Source organism: Patella vulgata, chromosome 7 (assembly GCF_932274485.2).
Source record: "Patella vulgata chromosome 7, xgPatVulg1.2, whole genome shotgun sequence".
NCBI lineage: Eukaryota > Metazoa > Mollusca > Gastropoda > Patellidae > Patella > Patella vulgata.
The window spans coordinates 9202529-9218551 of NC_065885.2; the positions used below are offsets into that span (position 1 = coordinate 9202529).

At 35.3% G+C, this 16023-nt stretch overlaps 1 protein-coding gene across 1 annotated transcript in view; it reads left to right on the forward strand.

Annotated features, from left to right (window-relative positions):
• The window catches only part of LOC126828860 (multifunctional procollagen lysine hydroxylase and glycosyltransferase LH3), a 43791-nt gene extending 30449 nt beyond the window's left edge, over positions 1-13342 (forward strand). The window contains exons 12-20 of the mRNA XM_050558936.2: positions 1440-1541; positions 2189-2314; positions 3497-3629; positions 4581-4694; positions 5855-5923; positions 6345-6449; positions 6995-7141; positions 7911-8039; positions 9017-13342. Of these exons, the coding sequence (XP_050414893.1) occupies positions 1440-1541; positions 2189-2314; positions 3497-3629; positions 4581-4694; positions 5855-5923; positions 6345-6449; positions 6995-7141; positions 7911-8039; positions 9017-9172 (1081 nt within the window). The 3' untranslated portion in view covers positions 9173-13342. The remainder of the gene's footprint in view (positions 1-1439; positions 1542-2188; positions 2315-3496; positions 3630-4580; positions 4695-5854; positions 5924-6344; positions 6450-6994; positions 7142-7910; positions 8040-9016) is intronic.
• Positions 13343-16023: the final 2681 nt, after the last annotated feature.

Below are 16023 nucleotides of genomic sequence, written 5' to 3' on the forward strand. Positions count from 1 at the left end.
TTAACTAAAGGGAGTAAATAGGGCTCTGGCTGGGCGGGGGGGGGGGGAGTATATGATGCTGGCTCACTAACCAGGAGGTTATATCGGGGGCAGGGGGGTGTATGATGCTGGCTCACTAACCAGGAGGTTATATCGGGGGTGATGGGTGGGGGGGTATATGACTTGACTTGAAATATTTATTGAGACTCAACTCGAACACGGCAGTCGTGACGACTTGCGACTTGAAAGAGCTCAGGACTCGAGTTGCTGCAGCGGGGGTGTCTTACTCTAAGTTACCTTATTCGACATGAATTTCTGACTCGTTTGGTGAACTGGCGACTTGAGCTGGACTCAAGCTTTGTAAAGACTTGGGACTCGACTCAACTTGGTACTAAAGTCAGCGACTTGGGACTTGACTCCAGCTCCAGGTGCAGCGACTTGCAACTCAACTCTGACTCAAGGTCCCGCGACTTTTGACTTTTTCCCACCTCTGGAGGCTATCACTCAAAATGTACAGTGACTGTAACCTCCAGAAGAGGTTATGTTTCGTTAGCATCCATGTTTTCCTTTCAGAAAAGCCGGCTGTAAAAGGCTATCTTTTTTTTGTGAGATATAACTGCTTTGTGGGTGTATTTCAGCGCTTTATGTGGGTATCTTAAATAGTATATTTATGGGGAAGCCCCAGTTGGCTTGATAACCTGAGGTTGGGTGTTCGATCCCTGCATTGGACCGAGAAAGTTCATCTAAATTTTCCATCGTGGTTCCCCCTTGTCAGTGGTACAGAACAGAGGGCCTGACAAGGACAGCTGTATAGTCATTCGGATCGGTCGAAAAACCGAGGTCCCGTGTACACTTTTGCATGCACGTAAAAGATCCCTTGAGAGTTGGAATTCGATATAAAAGAGTAGGCTGTAATGCCGCTGCCCGGGCAAAATTTCCCTCATAGCACAATGTATGGTGTGTGCCCGTCTTCATTAGCCCAGTATAGGAGCAGAACAGTAGTATGTTAAACCCCAGTTCATTTCAGTTTATGTATTTTTATGAATTATCTTGATATGATCTAGTTAAAGCGGAAATTGCAAATTTTTAAGTTATATTTTTAAAATTTATTAAAATAAAGCCTGAAAATAGATGGTATCCATAAACAGTCCTACCTTGTTAAAGAATAATCCTATTAATCCAATATTTCACTATTGCCAGATGAGAAATTGGCAAAAATATCATTTTTCTCTTCATTTTCAAACGTTTGAGTATCGCTACTCCATGGTGGAGAATAGAAAACAAGGGAGGTAATTGTGTTATTATTTCCTGTGTAAATGAATCTTAAGTGTGAGAATGACACCTATGATCGTATAATTGTGAGTTGACAACCTATTGAGCAAAAGACATAGAAATAATTACGTTTTGACTTTCTTAGAAAATTTGCAATTTCCAGGTTAAATCTTTATGTTATATTTCAGTGATGAATGTATTAAGAAGAATTGTCAGTATTTTTTCTCGGTGGACTCATCGGCTCATTTATCCAATCCTAAAACACTGATTGATCTCATTCAACAAAACAGGTATGGTGGCTTTAATTCCTCAAACACAAAACTAATACATTTTGGGACTAACACATGGTACTATTTTATTTCAATAATTTGTTTGTGCATAAGGTCTTTAACAGTCTAGAAGAGGAAACTAGAGAAAATACGTAGGAACATGCTTTAAAGTTGAGGGAAGTTGTGTGGCTGAGTGGTTTAAAGTGTGCGCAAGTGTGCGCAGCGGATTATTGAAATAAAATAGTACGGTGAGTTAGAAGAGAAGAGAGAAATAGATATCATGTTAAAGATGCCTTGCCACGTACAAATTTGTGTGATTTGATGATGTATTTGGACTGAAAACATATTCAAACTAATTAATCTATCTGAAATTTGCTTCAAATCCCTTTCAAATCCTGAAGACATAAAAAATCTATTTTTAAAAGCCATGTATCTTTCTAGTAAGAATTGGTGTCTCTACTTTCGATTTATGCTAAATTCGCTATACTTTTATTTGAAATAACTACCCTATACATACTTTTGTAGTAGAACTGTAGGACGTTAAAACCCATTTCATTTCATATTTTCGTGAGAATGTATCTTTAAACCCCAATTTCATTTTGTATATTAAACTCTACTGTCATAACTTGTATTAATGGGTTCATTAAGATATTTATCTTTTGTTTTAGATCTATTATTTCTCCTATGATGACTCGAGATGGTAGGTTGTGGTCAAATTTCTGGGGTGCGTTGAATAAAGATGGCTTCTATGCTAGATCAGAAGATTATATTGATATTGCAGAGAGACGAAAAATGTAAGTATAAGTAGATTTATCGTTATAAATAAAAGGTTATCGTTCATATTTCGATATTTTAAATTTTCCATAATATTTTAAATTTTCTATAATTACAGTTTACAATGGAAGCTTGCTAAGATTCAACATAATCTGTTTAAAATACAGATCTATAGTTCGTTTCGTTTTTTTTATACTTTCGATGGCCTACACTACATGAAGATCTGACCAGTTGTACTGGGTGGTCACGTCAGGGGTCATAAGAGCGGCTTTTGATTAATCAATCAGCATTGACGTTTCTAGGGGTTTAACCACAGTTCTGTGCAGAGGTCGCCAAGAACTCACCCTAACAGACCGTTTCATTGGCTAATTCCTCTTATCAACTAGAACGCCTGTTATATAACAACTCTTCCAGATCTTAGTGTAGTAAAGACGAGTAAAACGAAATTTTGAACTATAAAAAACGAAACGAAATAGGATCTGTGTTTTAACCAGATTGGATCCAGCACATTGTACAAACTGACTCATTAATTAGGAGTTCCGAGATGCTGACCGTGATAGTTCTTCTAATTTCCCCTTGTCAGTAGTGCAAGACAGCAGTCTGGCAAGGTGTCTAGACATTTGGATGGGATAAAAAACCAAAATCCTATGTAAACACCATCTGCAGAACGTTAAAGATCACCTGACAGTTGGAAATTCTAATAACCTTATGTTGTGTAGCGTCCATCTTCATTAGACAGTTCTTGTAGAAATTTTATTTCCGGTGATTTTAACAAGTGTTTGCAATAGAGGCCTAGTGTATGTACAGGACGGAGGGCCTGGCAAGTTACAATGCATAGTCGTTTGGATGGGACGAAAAATCGAGGTCCAGTGTACACATTGACATGCATGTAAAAGAACCCTTGACAATTGGAATTCGATAGAAGAGTAGGCCATAGTGCTGCTGTCAATACATAATTTCCCTCATAGCACACTGCATGGTGTATGTCCGTCTTCATTAGCCCAGTCGGTGCAGAACAGTAGAACGTTAAACCCCAATTCATTTCATTTTGTATTTTTTGTATTTTCTAGTGGTGTGTGATAATATTGTTTATATTTTCTCTAGTGGTGTTTGATAATATTGTTTATATTTTCTCTAGTGGTGTTTGATAATATTGTTTGTATTTTGTAGTGGCGTATGATAATATTGTTTATATTTTCTAGTGGTGTATGGGTTGTACCATTTATCAGCACTGTTTACCTGATCCATGGTTATAGACTTCCAGCCTTACGTAATTCTAATACTTCTCCAGATATGGATGCTGATATGGCCTTCGCTCAATACATCAGAAATAAGGTATGTCACTGTCAGAATAAGTTATGTCAAGGTGGGAGGGGGATTGGGTGGTGGCCAAATGGTTTAACGCATGCACCTTAGATCTTTCATTGAGTCAAGTGGCGGGGTTTTGATTTTCCGCTTGTACTTGACAAAGAGTATAGTCGGCTGTCCAACCTTGTGGGTTTTCTCCGAGTCCTCTGTTTTACTCCCAACTGGTAAAGATCCCTAAGCGCAAGCGAGTTATTGAAGTAAAAGTGAACCATATGTTAATCCCGAAATGACCTAGTTTGTGTTAGTGGACATCAAGGCCTTCAGTCAGCATGTTAGAAATAAAGTATGCCAAGGCCTTCACTGAATATGTCACAAATAAGTATGTCAAATCCTTCAGTCAAACTGTCAGAAAAAGGTCAAGGCATACACTGAACATGTACCAGTACATGTTGCGTTTGTGTTAGTGCCAGGAAGAATGAGAAACTTCTCTAATTTTTAGCACCATTACCTACAAAAGTGAAAACATATGTGACAGCTCTGCTGACTAAGTGGGTAAGACACTGGCTCGCTAGTCTGGAGATCGCGTGTTCGATCCATGCATTGGCCAAGAATGTTCGCGATTTTCTGACGTGGTTTCACCTTGTCAGTGGTGCAGGACGGAGGGCCTGACAAGGATAGCTGTCTAGTCGTTTGGATAAGACGAAAAACCAAGGTCCCATCTAGACACTGCCGTGCATGTAAAAGATCCCTTGGCAGTTGGAATTCGATATAAGGTAGATCGAACAGTATGACATTAAACCTCATTACATTTCTGATTGTGAGCACATTAATGGAATATAACCTCTCCTCTGTCCTGGGGTAATATTTACACATGCATGATGTCTGAAATGTTTTCCAATCACTACTAGAAAGTTACAGAATGCATCTAGATTTTAAAATTTTTATTATTGTTTATTTTTTTTCTTTCCTTTTTTTCAGGGTATATTTATGCATATTACAAATCGTCAAATGTTTGGTCATCTTGTAAATAGTGATAATTACGATATAGAACATGTTACAGATGAATTATTTCAAATCTTCGACAATCCTACGGTAAAAAATATATTCATATTAAATAGTATACACCATGGGTTACATGTCGGCCGTATATGCCAGTCATGACCGAAGGTTATGGAAAATGACTGAAATTAGATCTGACCCATTGGTCATTCTGCACGCTGTAAAAATGTTATGTAATTTGTCGGGTAAATTAATATTCATATTAAACAATACACACTGTAGAAGGTAAAAGTATTACATCCTCGATGAAGTGTCAAAAGGATGTATCTAAGAATTTATAAAGATTAAGAAATAGAACCTTTTGCATTTCAAAATTTCCACAAATCAAGATACAAAATTTGGACACCTGATACCTAGAACATTTCCAATTGGCGTAAAGATACACAGCTTAGACAGAAATGTGCATATTAATTGGGTTTTTTAAAAAATGCAAAAAAGTGTATTTGACTAATTTCCCGAGATACACCCTTTTGACATTTCACCGACGACATGATGAAATTGTTTGTTTTATTGTAACTAAAACATAGCCCTTTATAAAACGTTTGTTGTTTTAATGTATCAAATACATCAATAAGAAACTATGTGCAAATTTTTTTGTTTCTGGATCAAAGATATTTCTCATAAACAGTGGTTGAACGATCTTGAGTAAATTCTTAAATTAAGTCTGAGAATGCTTTGTGAACTCACGCCCAGATTTCTTGTCACAGCTTCAGATTTTTGCTGGCAAGGGAGTTAATCAAATAGCAAATATACACCAAATGATATCAAATTCTATTTATCTCTTTATTTGGGACAATGGGGGATTAGATGGCTGAATGGTTAGCGCGAGTGCGCTGTAACATAAGGACTGTCATTGAGTCAACTGGCGTGGTTTTGATTCCCCGGTTGTACGTGACAAGAAGTAGGGTGGCCTGTCCAACCTTGGGTCTTTCTCCAGGTCCTCCAGTTCCCCGGTTGTATGTGATTCCCCGGTTGTACGTGACAAGGAATAGGGTCGCCTGTCCAACCTCGTAGATTTTCTCTGGTCCTCCGGTTTCCTCTCACTGCTTATTAAAGACCCCTACGCGCAAGCGAATTATTGAAATAAAATTGAACCATATGTTAGTCCCGAAATGTCCTAGTTTGTGTTGAGTGGACGTTAAACCCCATTTCTCTCTCTCTCTCTTATTTGGGATATTTTGTTTAATTTTTAGGATTGGGAGAAGAGGTATATACATGAAGATTATCACAAACAGTTATTACCAGATTCCGAAGCAGCACAGGTACAGAAAATTATATATATTATCACAATGTATTATTGATAATTTGGGGGCGGGAGTGGGGGGGGGAGGGAATTTCAGGATGTGTCTTCTGGTTTCCTCCATCACCTTAAACAATTATTGATTAAAAGTGTATTGTATGTTAGTCCCAAAATGACCTAGTTTGTTTTAAGTGGAAAATAAACCCTCACTTTTAGTGAACAATTAGTGTAAAGGGAACAATTAGACGTCACCAATTATAACATCTGACAAGTGTTACCTAAGATCATAATGGTTGTCGTTGAGTCAAGTAGCGTGGTATTGACCTCAAGGTTAAACTGACAAGGAGTAGGTTGGGCTGTCCAACAGGATCCCAACACACCTCTTCCCCCATTCCTATCCCGCTTACCTTTGGTAATAGATTTGATATGATTGATATTTACAGCCATGTCCTGATGTATACTGGTTTCCTGTAACAACTCCTGAATTCTGTCAAAACTTTATTGACGAGATGGAAAACTTTGGACAATGGTCAAATGGTAAAAATGCTGTAAGTACCTTCTTATTCATCTTTGTTTAAAAGTATCCAGGTAAATTCAGCTCATTGATCAGTTGATAAAACAAAAATATAGCTAAAATAAATTATGCTGTAGAAAAACAGAAGAATGTGTGATGTTGTGGAATATTGAACCAGAAACTTGGGGCAACAGTTCAAACCAATTTTAGTACGACTGACATGAAACTTGGGGCAACAGTTCAAACCAATTTTAGTACGACTGACATGAAACTTGGGGTGGCGCTAAAAAAAACCCAACAACCTATGGTTCATCAATTCATATACAATCGACATTGGTATATTTATACCAAATTGAGGACAATGTTTATAATCATATTTTGATGGATTAATTAGCAATTCCAGATTATAAATTCAATTCTTTATCAATATTCGCTACACTGTATCTCCTGCGACTGTTTTTAAGAATGAGAATTTTTCTTCTATGAAAGAGGACACACAAAGATGATATTACCTAGTTTGTATCGATTGGACCCCATTTCTCTCTCTCTCTCTTTCAAATGTGTATATATATTTTAAAGGATCCTCGTATAGCTGGTGGATATGAGAATGTACCAACAGTAGATATACATATGAAACAAGTAGGCTATGAAAGACATTGGTTGTGGTTCTTAAAGAAATATGTTTCACCTTTACAAGAAAAAGTATTTTTAGGATATATACATGATGTAAGTATATTTAGAGCCTTAGAGGATATATGCATGATATACTTATACTTGGGGTAATATGTATTTTCCTGAGGATATATGTATAATATACTTGGGATAATGTATATTTTCTGGTGATTATGTTATATGTATAACACTGATTCATGAAATAGCACGTTTAACCACTGACTGAGTCTGTGAAATCGTGCTAAAAATTGCTTGAAACATTGACACCTGTTGACACCTGTCAATAATGAGTGGGTGAGATGTATCAGGATCAATGCACTTGGATGCATGGACAGCTTTTTGTATTATTAAATGGTCATCCCCTTGCACGTCAATGGTTGTCCTGCCTTCCCAGGTGGTGAAATAGAGGTGGGGGCTATACATGTCACTGATACATATCACTGCACAGGAAGCTACTTCTCCTTATAATTTCTACTAAAACTGGCATAAACTAGCAAAAAGTCTTGTTATTGAATGGTTAAACTTCAGCCAATCTACTAGAGCAAAAACAATCTGCTTATTCAATGAAAATAAGAAAGGAAGATTCCCAGTCCATGTTACAAATTTTGTTATAATACATATTTTCCAGCTATTATTTTTTTTGTGTGAATCTTATAATACATATTTTTCCAGTGATTATATTTGATGTAAATGTTATGATATATGTTTTTCCAGCTGTTATATTTGGTGTTTATGTTACAATATGTATTTTTCCAGTGATTATATTTGATGTAAATGTTCCTGTGATTATATTTGATGTGAATTTTATAATATTATTTTTCAGCCACCACACGCCATAATGAATTTTATAGTAAGATATAAACCGGATGAACAACCATTGTTACGACCACATCATGATTCCTCCACATATACTATAAACTTGGCTTTAAATACTCCTGGAGTTGACTTTGAGGTTGGTTTTATTCATTTATACACCCACATGTTATATAGGAGTATATTCTAATCCAATCTACATTGTAAAGTGCCACAGAGCAGTTCAGCACTATAGAAAATGATTATTATTATTATTATATTATTATTATCTCTGTCCGTCAATCGCCCTTGACAGTTGGAATTTGATAGCATAGCACACTGTATTGTGTATGCCCGTTTCATTAGCTCAGTTTGGAGCAGAACAGTAGGACGTTAAAATCGATCATTGACTGAGAAAGTTCATCAAGGTTTTCCGACAGGGCTTCCCCTTGTCAGTGGTGCAGGGCAGAGGGCCTGTCAAGGACAGCTGTCTAGTTGTTTGGATGACAAGAAAAACTGAAGTCCTGTGTTTACATTGGCGTGCACATTAAAGTTCCCCTGGCAGTTGGAATTCGATATAAGAGTAGGCCATAGTGCTGCTGCTCTGGCAAAATATCCCTCATAGCACACTCTATGGCGTATGCACATCTTCATTAGCCCAGTTCGGAGTAGGACATTAAACCCCATTTCATTTCATTTCCGTCAATTGGTCCCGTCCTCATTTGACCAGTCGGAGCAGAAAAGAAGGACATCAATTTTCGTCATTCTGTGCTTCTGGTCTACAAGTCAAAGTTTGCTGGCTTTTTCTTCAAACTTCCAGTGATTGTTCAGCTTGTCTTCAAGAGGAAGGGGTGTGGTAGCTGAATGGTTAATGGATGAACGTTGAATCCGAAGGTCTGTCATTGAGTCAAATCTTGTGGTTTTGATTTCCCGCTTGTACATGACAAGGATTAGGGTTAAACTTCTCTTGGATGCACCTTGAATCCGAAGGTCTGTCATTGAGTCAAATCGCGTGGTTTTGATTTCCCGCTTGTACATGACAAGGAGTAGGGTTAAACTGCCCTATCTAGTGGACTTGATCATCTATATAACAACATTTTTGTAGTAAAATAAAATTCTTGCAATTTATCTTTTCAGGGTGGTGGTTGTAATTTCCTGCGCTACAATTGTAGTGTAACCGCATCACGTAAAGGATGGTTGCTGATGCATCCTGGGAGATTAACACATTATCATGAAGGTTTACGAACAACAAAAGGAACACGATATATTATGATCTCTTTTATTGATCCGTAAACATTTTATAATAAAAATCTAAATCCGTGAGAACTTCCATATTTGGAGAGGAAAAAAAATCATTTTGGATAAGGTGAACATCTGATATAATCTCATTGATCATTTTGAGACCTGTAAAGTATTTTACAAGTTATTTTTATATTACAATGAAATCTATGTATAATCACACCGAGGGCTGTAATATTCTACCATTCTAGGACATCGTCCGCAAAGCGAATTTCATCACTACAAATATTTTAAAGCAGTGTGCGTTACAATCTCTGCCATGCTGTGATCAACACAAGATAATACCAAAGTAGAACGATTATTTTATTCTATTAACTAATCCAAAAACAACGATCAAGAAATCCAATTTATAATGTCTGCTTCTGTTGATTGTCTGTTGCTTGCAGCATGGCTGTTGCTGGTGGCATGGCCGTTGCTTGTGGCATGGCATTGAATAATTATTGACTCTATCTGTTTTTCATTTTTAAAATTTATAGCAAGGTTTTTCTAGATGTTTTTTTTCTTGGTGAAATTGTTTTTGTATGAATTCTATGTAAAATGTTATGTTAATATGGTTAAAGAGCATCATGATGTTTCATGAGGGCTGGAATATTTTTATTTAAAGCTGCTGATCAAGGTTCGAATTGTGCTGAAATTTATTTTGTGACAGTTTCTATTCATCATATATTTGAAGATACTGAATTCAATTTAACCATTTGTGGCCTGATTTAACATTCACTTATTATATTGAGTCTCAGTTCGTCATATCTTTGAAGCAGTGTTCCTATTTCAAAATTTTTCTTGTCAGACATTTTTACCAAAAATAAAGGGACATAACTCTTATAGTTATTTAAGCAGACGGATTCAGACCACTATTAAAAATCATGTATCAACAAAATATTCAAATCTGTACTAATGAAATTAGGTGTACATTAGTATTTTCCATAAGGGATGAGTAGTAGTTATACACTCAGTACAGTCAATTAATTTTGGAATTTTGAATATTATTCACCATATCTTGATGTCCGATTAGGCATATTCCTGGTCAGACATAGTACATATCTGGGATATACAGGCAAAATAGCATCAATACTTTGAAGATACTGAATGAAATTTAACTGTTTGTCGACTAATATCACTTTTAGAGATGTAACTTTCACAATATTGTAATTTGCAAGCGATTCCAAATCCTTCAAAAGACAATCAGTGGCTTTAAAACATATATAGCTTACTAATTGAATTGTTTTTCATGGCATTTAGTAATTGAACTGGAATATAATGTCACAATTCTATTACTCAGTAATAAGCAGTAATTGTATTCCATAGAACAGTGACCAGTATATGCTTATTAATTAGTTAATACTATATGGATTTAGATTTGTTGTTGAATCCAGCGTTAATGTAATTTGCTTCTGTATATCGTAAATAAATTAATGTAAACCATATGGGCTATGGTGAATTAAGATATATTGTTACGCTTTAAAATATAATCTTTAGCTTTAAAGTTGGTATATTGAATCTCCATTTTATTTTATTTTACACATTGAGATTATTTTTATCATTTATTAAAATGTCACAAATATTATTTGTAAATGTCTTTAAGATACAGATGTGACTTCATCCTCTGATGTTGACCGGTACCCTTATTTTAAAAAATGGTACGGGCAACGTGCCCAGCATCTATTATATATACAAGATGGCAGAAATAGTGGTCTTGTGGGATGATTTCATAGAAATGCGTATTCAAGCTAGTTTAACTGTATTTTAAGTTGTTTAAAGGTCTCGAGCGAGACATTAAGTAATGTGTTGATACAGCACTCGAGTTGACGCCCTCGTGCTGTATCAATATAATACTTAAGGTTTCTCTCTCAACTTAGTTCAATGTAAATAATTGTATGTAGATGTAAGGATGATCATGTATAATGCTGTGGATGAGATATCAGAATTCCAACTCACCAAAAATATTAACATGTTTAATGGATGGGATATCTGAATTCCAACTCACCAAAAATATTAACATGTTTAATGGATGGGATATCAGAATTCCAACTCACCAAAAATATTAACATGTTTAATGGATGGGATATCAGAATTCCAACTCACCAAAAATATTAACATGTTTAATGGATGGGATATCTGAATTCCAACTCACCAACTCTGATTTCTGAATGGCCCAAAATACTTTCTCAACATTATGAAATTTCATTTTATAGGCACATACCTGTAAAATAACATGTTTAGTCTATAAAAACCTCGTGGTCACGGATCTGGGGTTGTGACCCGACTAATAAGTGTGTTTATTCACTATGGTCAAATTGAGAACATTTACCTGTACATTTACATATAGGGTTAGATGGTTAGTCGAATAAAAATAGTAAGTGTGCTTTTCACTTTGGCCTGTCTACGATATCACCCTTGGTGGTAGTGGACGTAAAACTCCAAGAACGAATGAATATTCACTTGGGTACAATTAAGAACATTTAAATATTGGAATCTCTCTCTTTTACGTCTTCATACACTACATATTTTGTTTGTTTTGTCAACGACTTTTTAAGCGACAACCTGAATGTATAATATAATGAACAAAAAGAGTAGAACAAAACCCATATTCAAGTCTCTGTGCATTTGTTGTCTATTTTATTACTATCAGTATTATAAGAAATAGATATCCAAGTATGTTGGATCAGTTTTCTGTAGAACTTAACGCAGCTAAACCTCTTTGATTTAGTTCAAATTAAAGCGTTGAATTTGGTTAATTTGATGTGTTATTATGTTAAAATGTATGGTATATGTATAACTCAATATTGAATACCTATAATATTATGTGAAAAAAATCCATGGTATATGTATAACTCAATATTGAATACCTATAATATAATGTGAAAAAAATCCATCACACATCAAAATATGTATTTATTTTCTTGATGTTGTCTTCGTTACACTGAGAATCATCCAGTAACATAAAATATTTTATAATTAAAGGAAATACCAATTGTACATATATAAATCTCGGCCCAGCGGCTTTAAATGAATATTTACTAATAAAGCGATAAATATATCGATACCGTCCACAAACTGTGATTGTGAATAATTGAATATATACTTGCACTAATTAGGTATTTTATTTAATTTTTTTTTTTAAGTTAAAAAAAAAGAAAAAGGTTGAATAATTTAGTCAGTAAATATCTGAAATAGGTTCAGTTGGCCAATTTTGAACTTCTTTCCCCTATTGAGCTTTAATTCAATTTAAATGTTAAAAAAGGAAAAGAATTGGTTTAATTTCAAGATAATTTGGTAAATCGAATTATCATCACAGTTATAACCACTGTAAGTTTATGTCAATGTGTGCATTTAAGAATTTTTTATGCATCCTCCAAAATCTGTTTTTTTTTAAAAAATAGGTAATGGCCATTATGTCGGAGGATACAGTATCCCATTTAAACATTTGGTATCTTGTTTACATATTCCCCAGTTAATTTCTAGTCATATGAACTGTGCAAATTTATGTCATTATCAGATATTACTGTAGATTAAGACAATGCAGATCATCGTAAATAGATTATCAATCTTTATTTGGACTTTTGGTCACTCCTCTTAACTGGACTCTGGGTCAGTCCTCTTATTTGGACTCTGGGTCAGTCCTATTTATTGGAATCTGGGTCAGTCCTATTTATTGGAATCTGGGTCAGTCCTCTTGATATGATACTCGGTTGTCTTTATTGGTCAACTTAACGATACAATTTTAGTTGGTTTGAAAATCACATTTAGCCATGAAAATAAAATAAACATCGCCATTGAATGTAATTAAAGAACTTGTTTAAAAAAACATTTTAAAATCTTTTACAAAAGGAGTCCATTTTCTTTGAAATACCCAAGATGAAGTGATTTAGTTACATTTTTATTTGTAAAATGAATCAGGGATATTAAAAGCAATAAGGAAAGATTTCGAATGGTACCTTTTACAAAGATTTCTTTAATTTCAAATGTTTTGTATTTAAGAGTGTGTGAGAAGTTATTTTTGTAAATAATATATAAATAACACTCTCTCTTATTGGCTGATTTAGGGTTTTTAGATCGCTTGTCTTTCCAAGTAATAATAGACTCTTAACAGAGCTGTGCTTGTCTTCCATATTGGTATCATGTATAGTATTATTATAACGAATAAAACATTATATTCATTTAAAACTATTTGTCTTTATTTTTATTTACCGTACATTTCGTGGGGTTTCGTACCACAATTGTCGTTTCTCAAAGTGATTGGTGTAGATTTGGCACAGTTTCTCTTTAAAGAGAAATGGAGTTGGTTTCCTTTTTTATGAGGAGTGCTTCACTCCACAAGAGAGTGATTCAACAAGAGGGTAGAGGTGACGTCTCTTAACACAGCTGCTGTCTTCTACATGGAGTGCAAATTCACTATCATTTTCTAAATTTAGGTTTTGGCTGACATATTGGTTTTGCCTGCGAAATGCAAGAAAAGCACCACAACTAAACTGGATCTACATTAGATTCCAACAACCAAGAGATCTTTTATGTGTGGTTGAATGGTCGAGGGGGAAAAAGAGAGAAATGGGGTTTTTTAACGTCCACTTGACATAGACTAGGTCCTTTCGGGACTAACACATGGTTCAATTTTATTTCAATAATTCGCTTGCTGGTAGGGGTCTTTAGCAGTGGGGGGAAACCAGAAGACCCGGAGAAAACCCACATACAACTAACCATTCAGCTAACCACTCGACACAAACTAGGTCATTTCGGGACTAACATATGGTTCAATTTTATTTCCATAATTCTCTTGCACGTTGGGGTCTTTAGGCAGTGGGAGGAAACCGGAGAAAACCCACGAGGTTGGACAAGCGACCCTACTCCTTGTCACGTACAACTGGGGATTCGAAACCACGCTAGTTGACTCAATGACAGACTTAATGATACAGCGCGCACATGCTAACCATTCGATCATCCAACCGCTGTGGGGCCTAAGGATCAGTGTCTAGTTTGGAGAGAGAGAGAGAAATGGGGTTTAATGTCCACTCGACACAAACTAGGTCATTTCGGGACTAACATATGACAGACCTTATGATACAGCGCGCACATGCTAACCATTCGGCCATCCGACCGCTGTGTCTAGTTGTTAGGATGGAACAATAAAACAAAAACACAAATTCATATTTTATGGACATTTTATGACAAAATAAAAAGACAAAAATTAATATTTACAAAATCAAAAAACAGACAACAGATAGAAAGGTTTATAGAGTGAGAGAAGGAGAAATAATGACAATAGGTGATACATGTTGATATCTTAACAAGTGTATTTAATAATATATCAAAATTCATCAGTTAAAAAAAAATGCAAGGCTTATTAGGGGTCAGGGGTCCTGTTTCAGGAAGTTTTAACTAAGATAAAATCCAAATTTTAGTAATTTTAGTGCTTAGCCAATCGAAATTGAATAATCTACTAAAATTTGGATTTTACCTTTAGTTAAGATTTCCAGAAACAGGCTTAAACCTGTAAAGCCGGTGATTGTTATATGAGGAATTTTGAATCCCTTCTACAACATGGTGAAAGTTAAATCTCTAAAAGAATCATCAATCAAACCAGCGGCCCACATTTTGAATCCCTTCTACAACATGTTTGAAGTTAAATCTCTAAAGGAATTATCAATCAAAAAAATGGTTCCATTCCTTTCAGTATTTACAAAGATATGATGAATGAAAACTTCCCATGTCTCATCCCCTTCATACAATACAAACAGGTACAGGACAAATCGTCCCTTGACAACTCGTCCCCTGGGACTATTCGTACCCCACCAATTTGTCCTCTAGGACTATTCGACCCATTATTGTTATGCGTGGATAAATTGTCCTAGGGGACGAATATATTCGTACCCCACCAATTTGTCCTCTAGGACTATTCGACCCATTATTGTTGTGCGTGGATAAATTGTCCTAGGGGACGAATAGTCATGAGACTAATTGTCTGGGGATGAATTGTCCTTGGGGACAAGTTGTCTGGGGACGAATAGCCCTAGGGTACTAATAATCCTGGGACGAATTGTTCTTGGGAACGAGTTGTCAGGGGATCAATTGTCAAGGGACAAATTGTTCAGGGACGAATTGTCCTAGAGCCAATACAAACAAGCTGTTGTTAGTAAAATGTGAATTAAGATCAGCATCTTGAAAAGTTCTGTTGAAATTTAACATTTTTGCACATAATATGATTTTATTTGCTACAAATAATTTTAAAAGACTAATGCCCGGTTTAAAGGTTTATGTTTTATCAGATCCAATTTAACTTTATTTATTGTGCTTCAAAGTTAAATTCAAACTGAAAATGCATCTTTAACTGTTTTTATTAACCCGTTAACTGCGTAGGACGTTATATAACGTCCTGGACAACTGCCACTCACTGTGTGTAGGGCGTAATATAACGCCTTGGAGGTATTTTCCCCAACCTATTCTTCGAACATACGATCGCAGCATGTATAGGATGTTATATTACGCCTGGTACTGGAAATCTAATTGAAGGGAGACAACTGTATTTACAGTTATTTTTAATATGGTTTCAGACTACTATCATTTGTATTCAGGAATAAAAAGGTCCAAAAATGACGTTTTTCGTCAAATTAATTACACAATAGGGGATAGTTAACGTTTTAAAAACTACACAGTTAACAGGTTAATAAATTCTACTGCGATCGATTTGACAGAATATTGACAATATAAGCCAGGCATTAGATGAACACAACCAGTCTGTTTTAATATAGACAATGACATTAATAATACCAACTGTTGTTATCAACACTTATATTTAACACAATAAAAATATCCCCTAATATACACAATTTATTATTATAGCTTTGTACAAA